At 43.3% G+C, this 26989-nt stretch overlaps 1 protein-coding gene across 3 annotated transcripts; it reads right to left on the bottom strand.

The window, feature by feature from the left end:
- Nucleotides 1-24501: 24501 nt before the first annotated feature.
- LOC123111674 (uncharacterized) lies at nt 24502-26989 on the bottom strand. Of its 3 annotated transcripts, XR_006454624.1 has the most exons (4): nt 26279-26987; nt 25949-26022; nt 25012-25689; nt 24502-24709 (listed from the first exon to the last, which is right to left on the bottom strand). XR_006454624.1 is itself a non-coding variant. In XM_044532512.1 (3 exons), the coding sequence occupies exons 1-3, from the start codon at nt 26547-26549 to the stop codon at nt 24576-24578; spliced, it is 510 nt and encodes a 169-aa protein (XP_044388447.1). In that variant the 5' UTR covers nt 26550-26981; the 3' UTR covers nt 24502-24575. The 3 variants fall into 3 exon arrangements, 1 of the variants encoding a protein (XP_044388447.1); XR_006454623.1 differs by having other exon boundaries at nt 25949-26989; XM_044532512.1 differs by lacking the exon at nt 25949-26022 and having other exon boundaries at nt 25012-25116; nt 26279-26981.

The following is a 26989-nucleotide window of genomic DNA, read 5'->3' as shown; positions in this document are numbered from 1 at the left end:
GTCCTGCGCCCACCAGAGAAGAAAAAGGATAAGCTGAAGCCCAAATGGGAGGATCCCTTCATAATAGATGAAGTTCTCACTAGAGGAGCCTATCGCCTTCGCAACTCTTTGTACAATCGTTTGGAGCCAAACCGATGGAATGATGCTCAGCTCCGAAGATTCTATGCCTAAGTCCACACTTGTAACCTTTTTTCGTATTCTCTCCCTCTCACCCCTCATTTTTCTTATTTTTCATTTTTTTTGTGCAACTTATACAGTGTTTGGATTGACCGCACGCTCGAGGGATATACATCATTAAATGTACATACCCCATATCACATGGGGGCTTCTTTTTACAGAAGCTTATTCTGATTATTATTTTGGAGCGTCAAGCTCACTGTATATATGTGTTGTCTACTCATATGTGTCCTGTCTTCACCATTATATGCACCTTTATGACTTAAGTTTTTGCCAAGCTGGGTTGCCTGGCTCCTGTGCTTATGCCCTATGTTCCCGCTTGTTCGGTTAGGGCATAAAGTGAGGACCTTTGCGATTGCTACAGCCGGGTTATCCGGACGTGTACCTCAAATGGGTGAGGCCGAAAGCTAGCGGTCTTAAGGTAATAATCGGTCGTCGGACAAGATATGAACCGCGCATGTGGTAATATACACCCCCAAATTATAAAGTGTACTGTGATTTCTCGCATCACAGTAAATGTATGCGCAAAAACGCACGCTGGCCCAGGGAAAGGAACCCTTAACGAAACTATTCTCTCTGGAAGATGTTTCTTACGATCAAATGTAATATAACATAACTCCACGAATATAACTTGTCTGTTCAAGCAACTATGACCAGACCGCCTAGTTTCCAAACATGCATTGGTGTTTACCAATGGCTTAAATATCCGAAAACACTCCAAACCTCGGGTTCTGGGGGTCGAAGCGGAAAGTCTGCCATGACAATCGTTTTACAATTCGGCTGGACAAAATTTTGTTGATAAAGTATATTACTACTACAACTCAAAAAATTCTTCTTCTTCTTCTAGACCCTCTAGTAGGCTGTCTAGTTTACAATCCCGTTGAGAAAACTTAGATGCTATTTTCACTTGGTAGTACACTAAGCTAACATGAATTTCTTGTCCATCTGGTCCCCGAGGTCCGATCCGGGCCATATGATTCAGATCAAGCTTGGTGTACCGTGTTTTGACCATGGCCCAGACTTCTCGAGCACCTTCCTGACATGCTGATATCTTCCATAGCTCAAAACGACAATGAGCTCCCTTGAATAAATTCGCAAGCTCATCCATACTTCCCGGAAGGGGATCGGACGGCCATAAAGCCTTCACCATGTTCCTCAATGCTTTCCGAGCTTGCTCGTGCACTTTGAACAGCTCATGTAGCAGGTCGCCTTGTAATCCGGACACTTCTCCTTTGGGACGTCCGGTTAGCACACCTACAGAAGCAAACTTGTCAAAAATTCAAACCGGAGACCGTTTTGACAGATAGGTTACAGAGCATACTGAATATGCCGCCTTTCAATTTCTTGTTCTCCTTCAAAGCATCCGATAATTGGGCTCTCAAATCCTTTAGTTCTTCGGCCTGCTTGATGTTTGCATCTTGAAGTTTGTTCTTCTCATTAATGGTCCATGTCAAAACACGTTGACCAGCGGCTTCTTGCCCTTGGGCATGTTGCTTATCAGCTTGAGCAGCCCTTAGCCTCCCCTCCAGCTGATCGATCAAGCATACCAATGAGACAAAAGCATAAGTAAGAAACCTCACTATGTTCACGGAGCCTTATCTCCGAACTGCTGTCGCACTTACCATCAGGTGCCTTCTTGGCTTTCTTCAAATCTTCGAGTTTGGCAGTGGCAGCAGATAGTTTTGTTCGGCATTCTTCAAGCTCCTTCAATAACTTGTTACTCCTCTCCGTGAGTACCTAACAATGTAAACGACTCTTAAATCAGTTGGGCCAACTGCTTGAAGACTCAGGGGCTACTGGCACATGATTAATGAATCTGTGCAAAAAATTCTTACCCGCATATCCTTGGAAAGCTGGTGATTGGCTCCAACAACTCCATCGCGAGAAGCTCAGATATAAGCATCCGCTAAACTGAGAGCATTGAAAGCCTCTTCGGTGAAATGAGGATCGCGCATAGCCACCCTCCATCGCCGGTGACCCATCGCACTCTCCACTTTGGAGTTTGTGACGGATACATTATCCGAATCCTTCGGGAGATGACAATCTGGTATCGCTCCCGCATCCCCTCCAGTCCTTGTGGCAGGGTTCGGGGCTGGATCAGTCTGTGCATGGCCGATCAGGTCTCCAGATGCAGTCTGGCGTATACTCCTCCTGCAATATGGCGCAGCAGGGAACGTCACCATTCGATCTATCTGCTGAGTACATGCTAAAGGATTATACCCCTTCGACGCAGAAGTGGGCCCAGCCGTATCATTGTTCGCCTTTCTTTTTAGAGAGGCGCCTTGTGCAAGCGTCGTCTTCTTAGAGGACGCCTTTGCTGCAGCACGTGGGCGCAAGCGTCGTCCCTTGGGAGCATGATATGGTGCGGTGGTTGAGTCACGATGGGAAAACTCTTTTTGAGGAGATGGCTTCTGGGTACTTACATGGGAGGAAGGAAGGAGGCCGGGGTAGTCGGCCATAATGGCCACTTCCGTGCCATCATAGCTCGTCTGATAAAATACTCCATCCTCAAAACCCACGAATATGTTCAGATCTTCTTCGTATCCAGAATCAAGGTCTCGATTATGGTCCTCCGGCTGCGGAGCGGGGCTATAGATCCCCTCGATGACCTTTCTCCATTCCTGTTAAATGCAGTCGGATTAAATTCGGCTATAAACCATAGTTAAGGGAAAAATATCAATTAAGGCCTATAATCGAAGACTTACCCATTCAATGGGGGTATACATGGAGAAACCTTCTCGGCACTTCAGGTGAGCGAAGTCTTCCTTTTCCCCTTTGAAAAGGGCTGCCAATGTGGCGGCCAGCGCGGCAAAATTAGCTGGACCCTTGCGCCCACAATGTGAGGCACCATCCTCATCGTTGTGATGCCACATGGGAAACCCCCTGGATTGAAGCGGCTAGGCGTATCGCATTATTGAAATCGCCATTACCTCGACTATGGATAGTCCGGAGTGGGCAAGCATTCGGATCTTGTTTGCTAGCTGCTTAACCTCCGCACTATCCTCTTCTTCATAGCCCCGGGGACGCCAGCTAGCGCGCTTATTTAAAGGAGTGGAGGAGAATTCGGGAAGACCTTGCCGGCTAGGATCGGGAAGGACAATGTCTTCAATATAGAACCACTCCGAGGGCCACTCTTCGGATGCCTTCTTTGGAGTATCGGGCAGGTATCCTGTTCCACCTATACGCCATACTTCGGCACCGTCCACCTACAAAATAGATCCCTTCTGGGAGCGGGGGACGAGGCAGAAATATTTTCTCCATAAATCAAAATGAGCCTCGCAGCCTAGTAACAACTCGCAAAGAGCAACAAAGTCTGTGATGTGTAGGATGGAGCCCGGCGTAAGATTGTGCAGTTGGAGACCGTAGTACTCCAGAAGACCTCTGAGGAAAGGGAGGATTGGAAATCCCATGCCCCTCAGCAAGAAGGAAACAAAGCACACACGCTCCCCTCGATTGGGATTGGGGAATTTCTCCGCCAGGGCTTCGCCATTGTAGGTGGTTAATCCCACCCGAACAGGGACCAGACCCGATAGAGGGAGGTATCCCTGCACCTGCAGCTTGGTCAATTGAGCGTGGGACACCGAGTAGCTCTCCCAGTCGCCTTCTTGAGGACCTTGAGGATGCGAGGAAGAGCAAGGAGCGTTGGCCATCCTTGGCTGGTTTCTTGTAGCAAGCCCTAAGGATTTCCGTCTAGTGAGGAATGGAATCTGAGATTCGATCACTCTTTTATAAGCCCCTTATCTACATGGTCAAGGGGTTATTTTTAAAAATACTTAGACCCTTCGTATACATATACCACGTGGAAGCCGAGGCGCCAGCGGCGCGGAAGCTAGAGAGTACAATATTTAATGTAAAAGCCGAACTATATGAAGCATAGTGGGAACTTACCTTGCATAAGACGAAGACATAAAGCCGGATACAACGTCGTCATTGAAGGCAAGTTTGGGGGCTACTGAGGGAGTTCTGGATTATGGGGTCCTCGGAGAGCCGGCCTATGTGACATGGGCCAGACTAACGGGCCGTGAAGATACAAGAACAGAAGGCCTCCATTCGTGTTCGGATGGGACTCTCCTTTGCGTGGGCGGCAAGCCTGGCGTCCACATGAATAGTTTCCTTCCTCCGCAAATCAACTTTGTACACCCCTAGTCCCCTCCGGTGCCTATATAAACCGAAGGGTTTAATCCATAGGGACAATCACAATCATACGGGCTAGACATCTAGGGTTTAGCCATTATGATCTCGAGGTATATCAACTCTTGTAACCCCTATACTCATCATAGTCAATCAAGCAGGAAGTAGGGTATTACCTCCGTCGAGAGGGCCCGAACCAGGGTAAACATCATGTCTCCTGCCTCCTTGTTACCTTGGATCCTTAGACGTACAGTTCGGGACCCCCTACCCGAGATCTGACGATTTTGACACCGACAACTCGCGCCCTAGTGACAAGCATTAAGCATGGCAAAGTCATAGCAACATCAATCTTAGAACATAATGGATACTAGGGATCAAACCCTAACAAAACTAACTTGATTACATGGTAAATCTCATCCAACCCATCACTGTCCAACAAGCCTACGATGGGATTACTGACGCACGACGGTGAGCGTCATGAAATTGGTGATGGAGGATGGTTGATGATGACGATCGCGACGGATTCCCCTCTCCGGGGCCCCGAACGGACTCCAGATCAGCCCTCCCAAGGAAGAACAGGGCTTGGCGGTGGCTCCGTATCATAAAACGCGATGAATCCTTCTCTCTGATTTTTTTCTCCCCGAACGTGAATATATAGAGTTGGAGTTGAGGTCGGTGGAGGTCCAGGGGGGCCATGAGGCAGGGGGCGCGCCCTCCACCCTCGTGGACAGGGTGTGGTCCACCTTCTGTTGATTCTTTCACCAATATTTTTTATTAATTCCAAAACGTGACTCTGTGGAGTTTCAGGTCATTCCGAGAACTTCTATTTCTGCACAAAAATAACACCATGGCAATTCTGCTGAAAACAACATCAATCCAGGTTAGTTCCATTCAAATCATGCAACTTAGAGTCCAAAACAAGGGTAAAAGTGTTTGGAAAAGTAGATACGTTGGAGACGTATCAGCGCCCTACCCCTTGGGCGCGCCCCCTGCCTTGTGGGTCCCATGTGGGCCCCCCTCACTTATTCTAGCACCCATCTGTAATGCCCCGGATACAACTTTCCATATTCGTAACTCCAACTCTTGCCTTTTCCAGAGATGCAATATGATATTTCCTTCATGGTTGGGTTTTTGTCTTTTGTTTTGCATTTTGTTCACGTCATGCATCTCATCTCATAGCATCATGCACATTGCATCCGCATATTTTCATAAAACTCGTAGTCGTTCGTAGTTGTCGTGTTCCCCCCTTGCTCCTCATGCATATAAAAACTCAACAATCATGCCTCATATTAAAATGAAATATATATGGAAAATGCTTAGAATTTCATCTAGCTTCATAATATGCTACTTTTATCCATGTTAAAATATTTAAAATTGTTGTTTGCATTAATTTGCTTAAATGCCATGTTAAAATGATTTATTTCATAACTAAATAACCGTAGCTCGGTTTCTAATAAACTTTATATGTAAATGGGGTAGAAAAATGCATAGATTAACTTGATGCAATTTATTTTCCTGTTTAACAACAATAAAATATGGTTTAGGGCAGGACAGTACCGAATCTAAAATATGCATATGGGGATTTTCCGGAATTGCTGTTTGTTGTTTCCGGCCTCATTTAAACTTGCCTAGATAGTTAGTTTACTTATGCTTCACCTCTTGCCATGTTTAACAACATTTAATATTGTTTGGTAGCCTAAACGAGATTAAACTAAATATGTCAATGTGGTGTTTTGTCAATATGCAACTCGTTACATATTGAGCTCCACTTAAATTGTAGTGTTGTTGTTGTTGCATTTTGCCATGCCATGCCATGCTATTTAAACCGGTCATGCATCATACTTGTTTGTGCATCATGCCATGTTTATGCTTGTGCATTTACCATGTTGTTTGTTTTTTCCGGTGTTGCTTCTTAGTTCCAGTAACGTTGCGATTGTGAGGATCCGTTCGACTTCTCCCATTCGTCTTCGTCATGGACTCGTTCTTCTTCCTTGCAGGATTTCAGGCAAGATGACCGCTACCCTGGATCTCACTACTATCATTGCTATGCTAGTTGCTTCATTCTATCGCTTTGCTGCGCTACCTATCGCTTGCTCTTCAAGCCTCCCAATTTGCCATGTCAGCCTCTAACCTTTTTCACCCTTCCTAGAAAACCATTGCTTGGCTATGTTACCGCTTTGCTCGGCCCCTCTTATAGCGTTGCTAGTTGCAGGTGAAGTTGAAGGTTGCCCCATGATGGACAGGATTATGTTGGGATATCACAATATCTCTTATTTAATTAATGCATCTACATACTTGGTAAAGGGTGGAAGACTCGGCCTTATGCCTGGTGTTTTGTTCCACTCTTGCCGCCCTAGTTTCTGTCATACCGGTGTTATGTTCCCGGATTTTGCGTTGCTTACATGGTTGGGTGATTTATGGGACCCCCTTGACTGTTCGCTTTGAATAAAACTCCTCCAGCAAGGCCCAACCTTGGTTTTACCATTTGCCTCACCTAGCCCTTTTTCCCTTGGGTTTCCGGAGCCCGAGAGTCATCTTATTTACCCCCCGGGCCAGTGCTCGTCGTGAGTGTTGGTCCAACCTGTCAGCCACCGGTGGCCACCAGGGGCAACTCTGGGCTGGCATACCGGAAGTTTGAACAATCCGGTGTGCCCTGAGAATGAGATATGTGCAGCTCCTATCATGATTTGTCGGCACATTCGGGCGGCTTTGCTGGTCTTGTTTTACCATCGTCGAAATGTCTTATAAACCGGGATTCCGAGTCTGATCGGGTCTTCCTGGGAGAAGGTATATCCTTAGTTGGTCATGAGAGCTTATCATGGGCTAAGTTGGGACACCCCTGCAGGGTTTAAACTTTCGGAAGCTATGCCCGCGGTTATGGGCAGATGGGAATTTGTTAATGTCCGGTTGTAGATAACTTGACACCAGATCCGAATTTTAAAACGCATCAACCGCGTGTGTAGCTGTGATGGTCTCTTTTCGGCGGAGTCCGGGAAGTGAACATGGTTTTTGGGTTATGTTTGACGTAAGTAGGAGTTCAGGATCACTTCTTGATCATTGCTAGCTTCACCACCGTTCCGTTTGCTCTCTTCTCGCTCTTATTTGCGTATGTTAGCCACCATATCATGCTTAGTCGCTGCTGCAACCTCAACACTTTACCCCTTCCTTACCCTTTAAGCTTTGCTAGTATTGATACCCATGGTAATGGGATTGCTGAGTCCTCGTGGCTCACAGATTACTACAACACCAGTTGCAGGTACAGGTTTTGCGATGATCATGACGCGAGAGTGATGTTTGCTTGTTTCGGAGTTATTCTTCTGCTTCTTCTTCGATCAGGGGATAGGTTCCAGGTCGGCAGCCTGGGCTAGCAGGGTGGATGTCGTTTGAGTTTCTGTTTGTGTTTCATCCGTAGTCGGATGTTGATCTTATGTATGATGTATTGATGTATTCTTGCGGCATTTGTATGTCTTGTATGTATCCCCATCTATTATGTAATGTTGATGTAATGATATACACCTTGCAAAAGCGTTTCAATATGCAGTTCTATCCTTGGTGGGACCTTCGAGTCTCTTTAGGATAGTATCACATATTGGGCATGACAAGTTGGTAATCAGAGCCTTGACCGACCATAGGAGCCCCCTTGATTGTTGGCCATTGTTGAGTCTAGAAGAAAACTGTTTTGAGTCTTAGGATTATATATATCGGAGAGTATGATTCTTTTTACTCCTCAGTCCCTTCGTCGCTCTGGTGAGGTCTCCTGACGTAGATGTTTTGACTTTCCTCTCCTCAAATTTAACTAAACATTTTTTAGGATCACGCGGGTATCTTGGGATCGTTCCGATATTCTTATGATGAGAACATTGTTATTGGTGCCTCCTGACATTTAGGGGTTGTGGCAGTGTCCCGGGGAGTTGAGCTCCGAGGTGTTGTCGTCATAATTTTATCGTTGCAGTTCTGGAATACCTGAGTTTTGACGACATCGAAAATCTCTTTTATGCAGTTGTTGGTGAGATAACCTCGATGCCACCCAGTACTGGGGAGGAGTTCGGGAGTATTGCCATAGCTTGTATAATGGATGCTTTTCGAAGGTTGAGGTACATGATTTCCGAAGGTTTCTTGGTTATGTGTTGACGGATGGATACAGCCTGGACGTAGGGATTGTTAGTTTTGGGTGAGATATATATTGCTTCCCGTGTATCCCCAACACCAGATTGCATAACCAGAAAGTTTTGGGAGTTTATATGTGGGAATTCTAGTAGCTCCTAGAATATCTTTCCGACAGATGCATGATATGGGATTGGGTAAATCTCTATCATATGTATTTGTTCCGGCTTATTCTGCAAGCCAATCCTTTGTTTTGTTTTGAGTTGTGGTATTTGAGTTGCTTCAATGTCAAGTGTTGATTCCATACCTTTCAAGCAGTGTTCCCATATTTCTATGGGAGTACTAATCCTTCTTGTTTATCGAGATTATCATGTAAATTCTTTTCCAAACCGGCGTGCTTCTCTTCAAGTGGATCCCATCATTTTTCCCAGCCGCAAGATCAACTCTAAGTTTTCTCATCGGTGTTTGTTTCATCCATCCCAAGTTGTCTTTGTTTTCCCCACCCTCCCACCCTTTTTCTTCAAGGACTCAGATATCTTAATCAAGTATCCTTTTGTTGATGGGAAGTTTCTCCATTCTTTTCCGTCAATGTTCTTATCCGGTGATTTCCCATGAAGATGCTCAACAGTTTCAAGTTCATCATTCTTCATTCTCGTATTCTTTTCCGGTGGATCCAATTCAAGATTTCGGTGTTGATCATGTCCCTTTCCTAGTTTCAAATGTTTTTCCATGTCGGTGCACCTCTTAATTGTTCACCTCTCTCTATTCTTATCCGGAGTGCTCAAGATATCTCGGAATAATCATGTTTCCATTCTTAATCCGTTCAAGTTACTTCGAGGTTTTTCTCTCATTCAAGCTATTTAATTCTACTGGTGCAATCTCTATTTCAAGCAATCCTTCAACGATGTTTCTTTTGAGTGGGCCCTAACCCATAGGTCTTTTTCCAGGATCTTACCTGACTCTCCTAATTTTCCCGGAGCTATTCCCAAATTCATTTCAAAGTTTGATGCAAGAATGAATTATCATCAGTCAAATGTCTTTCTCCAAGATCTTTCAAATTCTTTTGTTGTTGGTTAAACCTTTCTAATTTTCATTCTGGAGTGTCCCAACAATTTTTGGTGTTGTTTCCTCGTCGTCATTTCAAGATAGAAAAAGAGTTTTCCTCTAAATCTTGACCTTCTCTCGAAGATTCGTGGTTCTAGCTTGATGTTATCCTCTCGAATTATTCCATTTGTCAGATATTCATTTTTCTTACCCATCCGGAGTATGTCAGGAGTTGTTTTTCCATTTCTTTTCACCGGAGGTCATCGTCCCAGAAGAATTCTTCGTCCTCACATTTTAGTTACCGTTATCCAATTATTTCGGTGCTTCGTTCAAGTGTTCCTTAATCAGCTCATGATCTCTTTGTCCTTTTTGCATCTAAATCCCCTCGAGCATATTGGTTCTTCTAATTCTTCCCGGTGATTCATTCTCTTTCGTCAGTCATTTCCAAATTATTACGGTGGTTCGTTCAAGATTCTTTTTCCTTGATTATCATATTAATTCATTCGTTCTTTCCAATCCTACCGGTGGTTCATGAGGACTTTCTCAAGTTTTGTGATATACCCCCTTAATCCTTTTTACGAGAATAAGTAGTATGCCAAATCCGTTGCTTGTCATCAATTTAAATTGGTGAAGGATACGGTGATTCGTCAAGGATTCCTTTCATTCTTCAATTGCTCTTCAAGATTTCTCTCGGAGTTATGATCCGCCAAGCTATACTCAAAATTAAACAGGGTGCTCAATGCATGTTTTGTTTTGAGGAGCTCAAGCATTCTTCATCTTGCATTCCAAAGTGCAATTCTTTCTACCTTATCTTTTGAGGTGGTGTTATGTCACTCTTGACAATTTCCTTCATGTTTCATAATTCATATGTTGTCAAGAATGAGGTATTTTAAATCCATCATTTCCTCTTCGTTCAGAGATCTTTTCGACTAATCAACTTCTTTGTTGGAGGTATCTTGTGTCAGATTTCACCTAAAACCTTTCCTTAAGGGTTGTTGCTATTTGTGGTGATTATGCATGACCCAAGCTTGCTCTTTATCCTCCTGGTGGAAGAAGTTTCATCTCTTCGTCGATCTCAAAGCAAGCAATTGTTTTCGTTAGTGGCAGAATGTCATCTCATAGTCTTGAGATGTTTTCCATAAGCCCACTACAAGCTTATTCATTTCGTTGTTGGTTTTCCAACAACCCCATTGTAACCTTCTTGGAAGGGTGCTTTCCAAGCTCGTTTGTGGTTGAAGTTGGCATTTTTCTTCTCCATTCTGTTATTCCAATGATCTATCTTCTATTTTTTCTCCCGGAGGCATTGTGATGTTGATCTCTTCACTCATCATCTCGAATTGTGAGGACCGTGTTCTTTTCATGCTTATCCATTTAACCGGAGTGTTGTGTCATCTCTTCAAGTTCTTTTCATCTTATCAAGTTTTCCTTCTTCTTTCAGTCGGAGTGCTGCCCAAATTATATCAATCTTATTCCTTCTCTATCTAGTTTTAACCGTGGTGGTTTGAATATCTATCTTATCACTAAACCTCTTGGTTCTCGTCGTATCCCTTGTTCCTCTTTTCTAACGGAGTGTTTTCAACTTTGTTCATCTTCGTTGTTTTCTTTCTTTCTTTTTGCTCAACCTCTCAAGGTTCATGGTTTCACTCGTTTGTCGAAGAAGCAATTTAGTTTACCTCTTATCTTCCTCTTCCGTTTTCTCTCCGATGCCATCCTAGATCTCGGGACGAGATCCTCTCATAGTGGTGGAGTGTTGTAACGCCCCGGATACAACTTTCCATATTCGTAACTCCAACTCTTGCCTTTTCCAGAGATGCAATATGATATTTCCTTCATGGTTGGGTTTTTGTCTTTTGTTTTGCATTTTGTTCACGTCATGAATCTCATCTCATAGCATCATGCACATTGCATCCGCGTATTTTCATAAAACTCGTAGTCGTTCGTAGTTGCCGTGTTCCCCCCTTGCTCCTCATGCATATAAAAACTCAACAATCATGCCTCATATTAAAATGAATTATATATGTAAAATGCTTAGAATTTCATCTAGTTTCATAATATGCTACTTTTATCCATGTTAAAATATTTAAAATTGCTGTTTGCATTAATTTGCTTAAATGCCATGTTAAAATGATTTATTTCATAACTAAATAACCGTAGCTCGGTTTTTAATAAACTTTATATGTAAATGGGGTAGAAAAATGCATAGATTAACTTGATGCACTTTATTTTCCTGTTTAACAATAATAAAATATGGTTTAGGGAAGAACAATACCGAATCTAAAATATGCATATGGGAATTTTCCGGAATTGTTGTTTGTTGTTTTCGGCCTCATTTGAACTTGCCTAGATAGTTAGTTTACTTATGCTTCACCTCTTGCCATGTTTAACAACATTTAATATTGTTTGGTAGCCTAAACGAGATTAAACTAAATATGTCAATGTGGTGTTTTGTCAATATGCAACTCGTTGCATATTGAGCTCCACTTAAATTGTAGTGTTGTTGTTGTTGCATTTTGCCATGCCATGCCATGCTATTTAAACCGGTCATGCATCATACTTGTTTGTGCATCATGCCATGTTTATGCTTGTGCATTTACCATGTTGTTTGTTTCTTTCCGGTGTTGCTTCTTAGTTCCGGTAACGTTGTGATTGTGAGGATCCGTTCGACTTCTCCCGTTTGTCTTCGTCATGGACTCGTTCTTCTTCCTTGCAGGATTTCAGGCAAGATGACCGCTACCCTGGATCTCACTACTATCATTGCTATGCTAGTTGCTTCGTTCTATCGCTTTGCTGCGCTACCTATCGCTTGCTCTTCAAGCCTCCCAATTTGCCATGTCAGCCTCTAACCTTTTTCACCCTTCCTAGCAAACCATTGCTTGGCTATGTTACCGCTTTGCTCGGCCCCTCTTATAGCGTTGCTAGTTGCAGGTGAAGTTTAAGATTGCCCCATGATGGACAGGATTATGTTGGGATATCACAATATCTCTTATTTAATTAATGCATCTATATACTTGGTAAAGGGTGGAAGACTCGGCCTTATGCCTGGTGTTTTGTTCCACTCTTGCCGCCCTAGTTTCCGTCATACCGGTGTTATGTTCCCGGATTTTGCGTTCCTTACGCGGTTGGGTGATTTATGGGACCCCCTTGACAGTTCGCTTTGAATAAAACTCCTCCAGCAAGGCCCAACCTTGGTTTTACCATTTGCCTCACCTAGCCCCTTTTCCCTTGGGTTTCCAAATCCCGAGGGTCATCTTATTTTACCCCCCTCCCCCCCCCCGGGCCAGTGCTCGTCGTGAGTGTTGGTCCAACCTGTCAGCCGCCGGTGGCCACCAGGGGCAACTCTGGGCTGGCCTACCGGAAGTTTGGACAATCCGGTGTTCCCTGAGAACGAGATATGTGCAGCTCCTATCAGGATTTGTCAGCACATTCGGGCGGCTTTGCTGGTCTTGTTTTACCATCGTCGAAATGTCTTGTAAACCGGGATTCCGAGTCTGATCGGGTCTTCCTGGGAGAAGGTATATCCTTCGTTGATCGCGAGATCTTATCATGGGCTAAGTTGGGACACCCCTGCAGGGTTTAAACTTTCGAAAGCCGTGCCCGCGGTTATGGGCAGATGGGAATTTGTTAATGTCCGGTTGTAGATAACTTGACACCAGATCTGAATTTTAAAACGCATCAACCGCATGTGTAGCCGTGATGGTCTCTTTTCGGCGGAGTCCGGGAAGTGAACACAGTTTTTGGGTTATGTTTGACATAAGTAGGAGTTCAGGATCACTTCTTGATCATTGCTAGCTTCACGACCGTTCCGTTTGCTCTCTTCTCGCTCTTATTTGCGTATGTTAGCCACCATATCATGCTTAGTCACTGCTGCAACCTCACCACTTTACCCCTTCCTTACCCTTTAAGCTTTGCTAGTCTTGATACCCATGGTAATGGGATTGCTAAGTCCTCGTGGCTCACAGATTACTACAACACCAGTTGCAGGTATAGGTTTTGCGATGATCATGATGCGAGAGTGATGTTTGCTTGTTTCGGAGTTATTCTTATGCTTCTTCTTCGATCAGAGGATAGGTTCCAGGTCGGCAGCCTGGGCTAGCAGGGTGGATGTCGTTTGAGTTTCTGTTTGTGTTTCATCCGTAGTCGGATGTTGATCTTATGTATGATTTATTGATGTATTCTTGCGGCATTTGTATGTCTTGTATGTATCCCCATCTATTATGTAATGTTGATGTAATGATATCCACCTTGCAAAAGCGTTTCAATATGCGGTTCTATCCTTGGTGGGACCTTCGAGTCTCTTTTGGATAGTATCGCATATTGGGCGTGACACCATCCAATTCGTCTTCCTCTAGAAAAAATCATCCCATTGCTCAAACCCGTGTTCTTGCTCATCTTGCTACCATTTTTGATCCCCTTGTGCAAAGCTCCATTTGCAAAACTATTTTGGGGGATTGTTCTTCGGTATGTGACTCCTCCAATGGTCCAATTAGTTTTGTTCTAGTGCTTTATATATTGCAATTTTTTGCTGATGTGGTGACATTGTTCTTGAGATTGCATGTAAAATCTATATGGTCCAAAGTAGTTTTGATGCATGATATAGCCTCTAGGCACTTGTAGGATTAGTTGCTATCAATCTTGTTGAGTTTGGTTCACTTTTATTTTGAGTCACTAAAAATTTTAGAATTTTCCGAAGGAAGAAAAATGTTTAGGAAGATTTACCAAGGCGGTTCCTCGAGGAAGCAAGCCCCAAAGCTCGCGATACGTGAGCCGGACCTTGAACCACCAAGAGAAGCTCTAGTACGGCCTTGTGAATGGCCGTTGGATGAATTCATGGTTCATGCAGGTTTGAATGATGAGTTTGATGCATACATACGAAATGCTGGCCTTGAGGACTTCGTGTCAGATAAGTGCTGACAATACTATCACCTCACTGATTCATTTGTGCGAATATTTAAATTTACATCCCAGCACAATACTCATACTGTCTTATTTGATCTTTATGATAAATCTTATACCATGGACTTAGAAGATTTTAGTGATGCATGCAAAATCCCACAATGGGGCATTCTTAGTGAGCCTCGCAAAACTGAATACAATGATTTCCTTGCTAGCATCACTTTGGGAGAAACTAGAGATATCACACAAGCCTCCATGGGGAGCATTCATTTTCCTGCCATACATTATTTTGCTCTCTTCATAGGTAAATGCATTAATGGTAAACATGATCATAGCCACCTTTGTGCATCGGATCTTAGCGTCCTGAAGTGTGTAGTGTTTGGTGATAAGCAATATAACTTCGGGGCTATTATTGCAAGGAGGTTACATCTTAATGCTAAGGACGGTGATTTATTTGGTGGGATTTATGCCACCCGTTTAGCTAATTATCTTGGGGTACCAATAAGGGAGAATGACATTGAATTACCACCTTCTTTCCTTGATTATAATGCTTTGGTATGCTATCAGCTTCTCATGAGGAACGAACAGTCCCTCCTGTACCGACTAATCTTTGACTGACAATGTGATGTCCATATTACTCTTGCTGCTCCTGCCTTCTTTAACTTTCAGGTCAGAGGGAGATATTTTTTTAAACCATAGAGGAGGCAAACAAGTATGAGAGAGGGGTGGAGACCGCTCGCCTCCATGTTGCGGCCCTTCAGGCAGTAGCTGTCGCATCCCAGTACAACCCCGATCACAACTTTGGATATCTGCCAGGCCAGTCGTGGCCATAGACCAACTTAGGCCAAAAGCCTAAGCTTGGGGGAGTATGTATTTCTCACCGACATTACATTCATGTTCACACACTCATTCCAGTTGTCGGTGTTCATACTTTTTCATTGTATTATCCATGCTAGTTTATTTTATTTTCTTGCTTTCTTCTTGTGTGTTTGAAAACTGTGAGAAAAACCCCCAAAAATAGTTGTAGCTTCTGTTTAGTTTGCTTTCCATGTGTATTTAGTAGTAGTATTATAGAAAACCCAAAAAGATTCCTCGTTCTTCTTTTTCTTGTTGGGAGCTTTCCCGTGTAAATAGTTTTTATCGTTCTTGTTTTACTTTCTTCAGAAAAACAAAAAAACCCAAAAAAAATCTAGTGTTTTTCTTTGAAATTCTTTTTCTTATCTTTGGGGGTCGAGAGAAGAAGACCACAATGAAAATGATGAGTGGCTCTCATATGCATTATTGTTGATCCAACAAAGAGCCCATATTACCTTGTCTTCTCCTTTGTATAAATGTTTGCAGATTCCAGCTTAGTCCAATGCATGTGCACTATTATTATTATTCACACCCTTCAGTCATGCAAGTGAAAGGCAATAATGACGATATATGATGAAACGATTGAGATGAGGAAAAGCTGGTATGAACTCAACCTATCTTGTTTTTGTAAATATGATTAGTTCATCGTTCCTGATTCAGCCCATTATGAGTGAAACATGTTTGCAATGACAATTAGAGATTATAGTTACTCATGCCATTCTTAATTAGCTAGGAGTTTATAATGGTTTATCTTGCGTGCCAACATGCTTTTAAAACGGTTGTGATGTAGTGTGATAGGATGGTATCCTCCTTTGAATCTTTCAAGTGACTTGACTTGGCACATGTTCATGCATGTAGTTAAAACAAAATCAACATAGCCTCCAAGATATTTACGTTCATGGTGATTTATATCCTACTCATGCTTGCACTCAATGTTGGTTAATCTCAATGCATGTTTATGACTCTTGTAGCTCTCTAGTTGGTCGCTCCTGAATCCCTTGCTAGCCTTCACTTGTACTAAGCGGGAATACTGCTTGTGCATCCACTTCCATAAACCCAAAGGTGTTCCATACGAGTCCACCATACCTACCTATATGCGGTATTTACCTGTTGTTCCAAGTTAATTTGCATGTGCCAAACTCTAAACCTTCAAATGATAATCTATTTTGTATGCCCGAATCGCTCATGCAGCGACTGGGGGCTGTTAGTATCATCCATGCTAGGTGGATTATTCTCACGATGAGTGGACTACGCTCATCATTCACGAGAAAATGGCTGGTAATTGGGATGCCCAGTTCCATGCTCAAATCAAAATATAACTTCAAACAAAAATTCCCCAGGATTGTTGTTAGTTGGACGGTACCCATTGTTTCGGACCAGCCATGGAGTGTGCTTGTTGGTGGTGGGGGAGTAAAAACTTTACCATTCTGTTCGGGAATTGCCTATAATGTATCTAGTATGGAAGATACCGAGGTCTCTTGGTTGTTATGTTGACAATGAAAACATACCACTCAAAATTATATTCATCTCTGTTTTAAAACTCGAGCTCTAGCACCTCTGCAAATCCTTGCTTCCCTCTGCGAAGGGCCTATCTATTTACTTTTATTGTTGAGTCATGATCCTCTTATAAAAAGCACCAGTTAGAGAGCACCACTGTCATTTGTATGTGTTGTTATTAATTGATATTGAGTATGACTGTGACTAGATCTCTTTTACCATGAATTACAATGTCTAGTCAGTCATTGATCTTCAGGGGTGCTTTGCATTTATGTTTTGTGGTCTCAGAAAGGGCTAGCGACATACCATTATGTTATATCATATCATGACTGAAAAAGTGTTGTCATCCGAGATTTATTATTGTTGCTCGCTAGTTGACTATGCCATTGATGTGAGTAAATGTGAGACCTAAATGTTATTGTGAATATGGTTAGTTCATGATATTTGCTCAAAATTTGAATGATGGCTATACATATTTGCAACAACAAGATCAAACAGAGTTTGTAAAAGTTTTTCTTTATCACTTTTAGTTTATCAACTGAATTGCTCGAGGACAAGGAATGGGTTAAGCTTGGAGGAGTTGATACGTCTCCATCGTATCTACTTTCCAAACTCTTGTGCCCATGTTTTGGACACTAATTTGCATGATTTGAATGGAACTAACCCGGACTAACGCTGTTTTCAGCAGAATTGCCTCGTGTTATTTTTGTGCAGAAATAAAAGTTCTCGGAATGACCTAACAATCCACGGAGAATGTTTTTGAATAAATAAAAAATATTGTCAAAAGAACACCGAGGGGGACCCACCTGCTGTCCACAAGGGTGGAGGGTGCGCCCCCTGCCTTGTGGGTCCCTTGGACCTCCACCGACCTCAACTCCAACTCCATATAATCACGTTCGGGGAGAGAAAAATCATAGAGAAGGATTCATCGTGTTTTACGATACAGAGTCGTCGCCACCTCTTGTTCTTCATCGGGAGGGCAGATCAGGAGTCCGGTCGTGGCTCCGGAGAGGGGAAATTGACGTCGTTGTCATCATGAACCATCCTCCATCACCAATTTCATGATGCTCACTGTCGTGCCCGAGTAATTCCATCATAGGCTTGCTCGATGGTGATGGGTTGGATGAGATTTATCATGTAATCGAGTTAGTTTTGTTAGGGTTTGATCCCTAGTATCCACTCTGTTCTGAGATTGATGTTGCTATGACTTTGCTATGCTTAATGCTTGTCACTAGGGCCCGAGTGCCATGAATTCAGATCTGAACCCTTTATGTTTCCATGAATATATTTGTGTTCCTGATCCAATCTTGTAAGTTGTAGACACCTATTACGAGTTATGATCTACATACCCCAAGGTGATAATAATTGAGATTCTTTCCGATGATTACCGTAGTTTGAGGAGTTCATGTATTCACTAAGTGCTAATGCTTTGGTCCGGTTCTCTATTAAAAGGAGGCCTTAATATCCCTTAGTTTCCATTATGACCCCACTGCCACAGGAGGGTTGGACAAAATATGCCATGCAAGTTCTTTTCCATAAGCATGGATGAGTATATTTGGAATACATGCCTACATTATATTTATGAATTGGAGCTAGTTCTATGTCACCCTAGGTTATAACTGTTGCATGATGAATGCCATCCGACATAAGTATCCATCATTGATCCATTGCCTATGAGATTTTCACATATTGATCTTTGCTACGTTACTTTTCCGTTGCTACTGTTACAATTGCTACAAGACTACTACTATTAATTTTGCCACTGTTATTGTTACTTCCATACTACTTTGCTACTAAATACTTTGCTGCAAATATTAAGTCTTTCAGGTGTGGTGGAATTGACAACTCAGCTACTAATACTTGAGAATATGGCTCCCCTTGTGTCAAATCAATAAATTTGGGTTGAAGACTCTACCCTTGAAAACTGTTGCGATCCCCTATACTTGTGGGTTATCAGTAATTCAGTCGTCAGACTGCTCCGGGTGTTTGGAGCATAGTATATTCTTGTGTTCATTGATATATGGGGCAACCAAGATAAAATTCTGTAGAACTATGTAGTGTTCTTGCGCCCAAGAATGCTCGTCTCTACATATTATTGAATCTGCTCCTAGCGTGCTTTTGCCAGTCAGTCTCCCCTCATACCGCGATGAGGGACACCAATCGGCTTCAGGTCAGCAATAAATTCAACACAAAACCCAATGATCTCCTCTATTTTATGGCCCGTGTAGATGCTTCCTTTTGGCCTAGCACGGTTACAAACATATTTCTTTAAGACTCCCATGAACCTCTCAAAGGGGGACATATTATGTAGAAATACAGGACCCAGCATGGCAATCTCGTCGACTAAGTGAACTAGGACATGCATCATAATATTGAAGAAGGGTGGTGGGTACACCAACTTGAAACTGACAGGACATTGGACCAAATCATTCTATAACCTTGGTAGGATTTCTCGATCGATTACCTTCTGAGAGATTGCATTGAGGAATGCACATAGCTTCACAATGGCAAATCGAACGTTTTCTAGTAGAAGCCACCTCAATGCAACCGGAAGCAATTGCGTCATAATCATGTGGCAGTCATGAGACTTTAGGTTCTGGAACTTTTTCTCTGGGATATTTATTATTCCCTTTATATTGGACGAGAAGCCATACGGGACATTGATACTGAGCAGGCATTCAAAGAAGATTTCCTTCCCTGCTTTGGTAAGAGCGTAGCTGGCTGGACCTTGATACTGCTTTGGATGCATGTCATCTTTTTCGTGCACACATTGCTGGTCCTCACGTGCCTCCGGTGTATCGTTTCTCTTCACATACACACCCAAGAAGCCTAGCAGGTTCACGCAAACATTCTTTGTCACTTGCATCACGTCGATTGCAGAGCATACCTCTCGGTCTTTCCAATAGGGTAGGTCCCAAAATATAGATTTCTTCTTCCACATGGGTGCGTGTTCATCAGCGTCATTCGTAACAGATTGTCTACCAGGACCCTGATGTCTACTACGCAACCTTCTCCTTGTAGACGTTGTTGGGCCTCCAAGTGCAGAGGTTTGTAGGACAGTAGCAAATTTCCCTCAAGTGGATGACCTAAGGTTATCAATCTGTGGGAGGCGTAGGATGAAGATGGTCTCTCTCAAAGAACCCTGCAACAAAATAACAAAGAGTCTCTTGTGTCCCCAACACACCCAATACAATGGTAAATTGTATAGGTGCACTAGTTCGGCGAAGAGATGGTGATACAAGTGCAATATGGATGGTAGATATAGGTTTTTGTAATCTAAAAATATAAAAACAGCAAGGTAACTAATGATAAAAGTGAGCGTAAACGGTATTGCAATGGTAGGAAACAAGGCATAGGGTTCATACTTTCACTAGTGCAAATTCTCTCAACAATAATAACATAACTGGATCATATAACTATCCCTCAACATGCAACAAAGAGTCACTCCAAAGACACTAATAGCGGAGAACAAACGAAGAGATTATGGTAGGGTACGAAACCACCTCAAAGTTATCCTTTCTGTCCTATCTATTCAAGAGTCCGTAGTAAAATAACATGAAGCTATTCTTTCCGTTAAATCTATCATAGAGTTCATACTAGAATAACACCTTAAGACACAAATCAACCAAAACCCTAATGTCACCTAGATACTCTATTGTCACCTCAAGTATCCGTCGGCATGATTATACGATACGCATCACACAATCTCAGATTCATCTATTCAACCAACACAAAGTACTTCAAAGAGTGCCCCAAAGTTTCTACCGGAGAGTTAATACGAAAACATGTGCCAACCCCTATGCATAGGTTCATGGGTGGAACCCGCAAGTTGATCACCAAAACATACATCAAGTGGATCACATGATATCCTATTGTCACCACAGATAAGCACGGCAAGACATACATCAAGTGTTCTCAAATCCTTAAAGACTCAATCCGATAAGATAACTTCAAAGGGAAAACTCAATCCATTACAATAGAGTAGAGGGGGAGAAGCATCATAAGATCCAACTATAATAGCAAAGCTCGCGATACATCAAGATCGTGCCATAGAGAGAACACAAGAGAGAGAGAGATCAAACACATAGCTACTGGTACATACCCTCAGCCCCGAGGGTGAACTACTCCCTCCTCATCATGGAGAGCACCGGGATGATGAAGATGGCCACCGGTGAGGGATCCTCCCCCCGGCAGGGTGCCGGAACGGACGCCCGAGAGGTTTTTGGTGGCTACAGAGGCTTGCGGCGGCGGAACTCCCGATCTATCCTCTTCTCCGATGTTTTAGGGTATATGAGAATATATATAGGCGAAAGAAGTCGATCGGGGGAGCCACGAGGGGCCCACGAGGGTGGAGGACGTGCCCAGGGGGTGGGTGCGCCCCTGCCTCCTGGCCTCCTTGAAGTTTCCCTGACTTGCACTCCAAGTCCCCTGGATTGCTTCCGTTCCAAAAATAACGCTCCCGAAGGTTTCATTCTGTTTGGACTCCATTTGATATTCCTTTTCTTCGAAACACTAAAATAGGCAAGAAAACAGCAATATGGGCTGGGCCTCCGGTTAATAGGTTAGTCCCAAAAATAATATAAAAGTGCTTAGTAAAGCCCATAAACATTCAAAACAGATAATAAAATAGCATGAATGCTTCATAAATTATAGATATATTGGAGACGTATCAGACCCTTTCCAAAGATTACTTGTAAATCCTTGATCATATCAAGTATATCAGCACCAGTACGGAGGACGGGCTTCTTCTGGTGATCGGCCTCACCTTTGAAATGCTTGCCTTTCTTTCTTAAGGCATGCTTGGTTGGAAGAAATCGACGATGTCCCAGGTACACATTCTTCTTGCATTTGTTCAAATATATACTTTCAGTCTCATCTAAAGAGTGCGTGCATGCATTGTATCCCTTGTTTGTCTGTCCTAAAAGGTTACTAAGAGCAGGCAAACCATTGATGGTTACAAACAAACAACGCTCGTAGGTCAAATTCCTGTTGTTTGTGCTCATCCTATACACGTACCTTTTTTACCCCACAATTGTAAAAGTTCTTCAAATAATGGCCTTAGGTACACATCAATGTCGTTGCCAGGTTGCTTAGGGCCTTGGATGAAGGTTATAGATACATAGAGTCATGGGCCAGATGTTATGATTGCTGCTCTGCTCCCCAAAAGGATTAATGCCATCTGCACTTAAACCAAACCATACGTTCCTTGCGTCATCTGCAAAGTCCCGCCACTTTCTCTTGATTTTTTTCCACTACGACCCGTCAGCGGGTACTCTCAAATTCCCGTCTTTCTTACGGTCTTCTTTGTGCCACCACAACAACTTGGCATGCTCTTTATTTCTGAACAGGCGTTTCAACCGTGTTATTATAGGAGCATACCACATCACCTTGGCAGGAACCCTCTTTCTGGGGTGCTCGCCCTCAACATCACCAGGGTCATCTCGTCTAATTTTATACCGCAATGCACCGCATACTGGGCATGCATTCAAATTCTCGTACTCCTCACTGCGGTAGAGGATGCAGCCATTAGGGCATGCATGTATCTTCTGCACCTCTAATCCTAGAGGGCATATAACCTTCTTTGCTTCGTGCGTACTGTCAGGCAATTCGTTATCCTTTGGAAGCTTCTTCTTCATTACTTTCAGTAGCTTCCAAAATACCTTGTCAGATAAACTATTTTCTGCCTTCCATTGCAGCAATTCTAGTGTGATACCGAGCTTTGTGTTGCCATCTTTACAATTTGGGTACAACCCTTTTTTGTGATCCTCTAACATGCGATCGAACTTCAACTTCTCCCTTTCACTTTCGCATTCTCTGTGTGCATCAACAATTACCAGCGAAGATCATCATCGGGCGCATTGTCTGGTGCCTCTTGATCTTCAGCTTCCCCCTGTTGCAGTATCACCGTATTCAGGGAACATATGATACTTGTCATCATCCTCTTCTTCTTCGCTGTCTTCCATCATAACCTCTCTTTCTCCGTGCTTGGTCCAAACATTATTGTGTGGCATGAAACCCTTCTCAAGCAGGTGGATGTGAAGAGTTTTCAAGGAAGAATGATCCTTCGTATTCCCACAGACGGCACATGGACAAGACATAAAACCATTGTGCTTGTTTGCCTTAGCCACCTCGAGAAAATTATGCAGGCCCTTAGTGTAGCCGGAGGTGCGTCGGTCACCATACATCCATTGCCGATTCATCTGCGTGCATTATATAATTAAGTGTATCAAAAACTTTTACAGAACATCATGAATAGAGAAGTGACCAAATTAATACCCAAAGTACGGTAGTGATCAAATGTTATTACTGAAAAATACATAAAGTTCATACATAGTTCTCATAGAACAACATACAGCTCTCTAGAGCATCTAACTAAAACATACATTGGAACTAACATACAACTATCTAAAACATTTAAATGCAACAATAAATGCGATCAAAATCGCAACTAAGGTAACAATCTACCCAACAGCATAATGATACCAAGCCTCATTATCAAATGGCATATTTTCTAATCTTTCTAATCTTCAAGCGCATTGCATCTGGATCTTGTGATCATCGACGACATCGGCAACATGCAACTCCAATTTCATCTTCTCCTCTTCAATTCTTTTCAATTTTTCTTTCAAATAATTGTTTTCTTTTTCAACCAAATTTAATCTCTTGACAAGAGGGTCGGTTGGAATTTCCGGTTCACATACCTCCTAGATAAATACATCTATGTCACGTTGGTCGGCATAATTGTCATAAACACTAAATGAAACAAATAGTTATAAAAGATAATGTACCACATTCGAATTATAGACCGGACGAGAGCCGACGGGGGCGGATACCAAAACCATGGCACTATATAATAACTAACAGTAATAAAAGTAAGAAACTTATACAAGTAGCTATATAAATCATACAACTAAGATTTTTTTTCCTTTTAAAAAGAAGATAAGAACAAGAGGCTCACCATGGTGGTGCCGGCGACGATATCGGTGCGGGCAATCGACGGCGGTGAGGACGAGGACGACACCCTACACATGTGTAGACTCTAAAAAGTTAATTTGAGCTCAAATTGTGCATCTAAAACCCACAAACCACTCTACTTCTAGAGCATTTGAAATGAGCTAAACTAGCAGTGAGAGATGAAAGGATGAAGTAGCTAACCTTTTAGAACACTTGTGTAGTTGGTGCACCGCCAAACCTTGACAAACACTACAAGAAATATGTCAACTTGCGACCATCACCGTTGGTCGCTGAAAGGTCATTGTTTTTCATCTACGACCTTATTTTGACCAAAAACAGATGGTCAAAAGTTGATGGTCCTTAATGGAAATTAACAACCTTCTTTGTGATATGTAAAAAGTTGTTGGTTCCACGACCAAATTTTTGGTCACTAGCAGCCTCCCAAGGCCATGTAGGATCCAACATGGCAAGCTGACGTGGATAAGAATCAACTCGGTCCAATTCAGTGTTCTACATGGGCCTAGCCCATTAATTTAGCCTTTTCAACATATATTTTTCCTGTTAATTTTCGCTAGCTACATGGGCCTAGCCCAACAATTCGGCCTTTTATTTTCTAGGCTTTTGGCCTCTTTGCTTCCATTTATTGTTTGGGCCTTGGCCTTTTTACATTCCATTTTAGACCAGGTCCCACTAGTCAGATCATCCAACTAGGTCCCACTTGTCGGTTTTAATTTTGTTTGTTTCCCATTTTAAAGGACTCACTAGTGAAATGGGGCCCAAGGGTGTTGTTTAGGTGTCGCACGTCAGTTCACTATTTGTGCAATAACCAATAACTTGATTCAAACAGAGCCAATAACACATACAATTTCAAACGACAGCCAAACGAAGTACTTTAATTTCATGGCAGTACAAATCAGTATTCAACTATAAAATACACCTAATATTAACATGGCCAGCTCCAGGGAGCTAAAACACATAGTTGGGTGCTGGTTTTCTTTAGGATTCTTCTCCTGGAGCTCTTGTACACCAACTTTTGACGAATGAAGGCCAACATCTGCAGGTTATAATTCAAAAAAGTTAGGAAATCAAGTGAAGCCGTGCATATAACATTCTCCTAACGATGAAAAATAGCTGCTAAAGTTGAGATCTAATAAGAAACCATGCATATAACAATCGCTTAATAGCAAAACTAAGATATATTTTTAAAAGCGCAAATGATAAGTACCAAGCCATGCATTTGGTGAGAATATAACAACAGATTGAGAGCATATTGTTCAGCATCAATGCAGCAATAATACAAAGAGGTGGTATCAAGCAGAGCACAAATTGAGAGAAATTTACGGTCCAGGAGCCAACCTTCCAAAGGAGCGGCATGGTGTGTCGTTGCGCCTTCATCGGAAGTTGTATGTCGGAGTTGTGTGATGCTTCTTTGCTTCCCCATATAGGACACTAGGTTCTCTCCTAAGATAGCAACCCAAAAAACAAAAAACATGATCAGGGAGCTGGTACATAAAAAAAGGAATTAATGCACGAATGACATATACAACTTAAAAAAAATAGGATATGAAATATTATTAGAATTGCATATTAGATGGCCGCAAGATAACTTTTGCTTCATATAAAGTAACTAGAATTAGCACCAAAAAACTAGAATTTAGTAATGTGTTTGTCACACTACCAAAATTCAAGACAAACCATGATAGGGAGACGAGTGAATTGCAGCAGAGGAGACATCTAATTTGACTACCGCAATCATTGAGTGAAAGCAAACATCAAAGAATTCAGAAATTCTGAATTGAATGCAAGCAAGTTTGCACATGACACAGCAGGTCTACAGTCCCTAATTAGATTAGATATTCCAACTCATGAGCCACATGCATAGACACTACTAGAACCTGCTTATGCTCAAACTAGAAATAGAACAAAAGAAAATTGAACCTATCTATTCAACAGAGAGACATAACATGGGAGGAGCACCTATGTCAAGAGAAATCACACATGGCTTGAACCCTCGGCATCATTTTAACTTACATACTGCATACCAAATAAAACTACCAGGTTAGTGACAACCCTAAAATGGAATCAGGCAGTCTCACGTTTTGAGCCACTTGTAAGATCAATTCCAGTTTTCTTTTTAGGCTAGTGCATCTACCACCCTCCACAAGCCGCACAGACATCAGAAATTCAGAATGCTGCAAGTACTTCAGACAGTATTTTCCCAACCCAAATTGTTGTACAACAATGTCTAGCTTCGCTTTTACTAGCATGAAGACAAGTAGCATAAGAAGCGGACCAAATAGAGGCTTAGAGCACGATCCATCCAGCGCGAGGTTGTGGTACGCGCTGGCAGCAACGGTGAATCTGGGCCTGCCAATCGAAGGAAATAATAAGCAATGATCCTGAACCACCCAAATCAAATCTACACGGTGGACTCCACTCTTGCGGTACCCTCGCCAAATCAAACCCGCAGAAGCGCATCAAACTCGCGGCCCAGGCGAATCCAAGCGCGGATGGACCAACCTAGATGCTATGGGACACCAAATTAAGAATCGGTGGCGCCTCGTACGAAATACTGAAGTGGTTCCTCTAACAAAAGTGGTCTAGGGAGTGAGGCGGGTCAAACCAAACGTGACGTGGACATTGCTGCCGCTGCGCACGACGAAGAAGGTCGACGGCGCGACGATGAAGAGGAAGACGAGGACCACCATCGGTGGCAGCGCGCCGGAGCCACGCCTCGCTCCGCCCCCGCCCACGGAGGAGTACATGAGCCGCTTCGGGGACGCCATCTTCGACAACGCGTCATGGGCGGAGGGGGAGGGACCCTGGTCCGATTCGGTCCGAATGCTGCAGTGGTGGCGAGGGACCCCTAGTGCTCGTGCACCACCTTGTCCCATATAAGCGGCGCGGGTGCCCGGTCGGCCATGAGGGGCGCCGCAGCCTTCGAGGATGACGAGGCCGCCGTCGTCGCCGCGGCACCCGTGAGGGCGGCCGGCAGGCTTGGCCGGGACGTGCTTAACCTTGGAGAGGGTCTCCCGCGGCCGCCATCGCTACTGCTGCTGCTGGATCTGAGCTTCGGGGATTGGGGATCAAGGAGACGCAACCCTAGCTGCGGCGGAGGAGGAAGAAGACCTGGGAGCGGGAGCGAGGTTCGGGTGCAACGCGAGGGAAGGAGGGCACTGCCACCGGAGACGGGAAGAGAGGGGTGAGGGAGAGGCCGGGTCGAGGGGTGGCGGCGTCGATCTAGATTTGGTGAGGAGAGGGAGGCGGCGGGCAGAAGGAAGGAAGGGAAGAGAGGTGAGAGAGAGAGGTAGGGTTTGGTGCAGAGGGTTTTTTC

This window comes from Triticum aestivum, chromosome 5B, assembly GCF_018294505.1.
Source record: "Triticum aestivum cultivar Chinese Spring chromosome 5B, IWGSC CS RefSeq v2.1, whole genome shotgun sequence".
NCBI classification, from domain to species: Eukaryota; Viridiplantae; Streptophyta; class Magnoliopsida; order Poales; family Poaceae; genus Triticum; species Triticum aestivum.
Note: the sequence above shows the minus strand (reverse complement) of the source record. Positions and strands in the feature narration are given on the sequence as shown.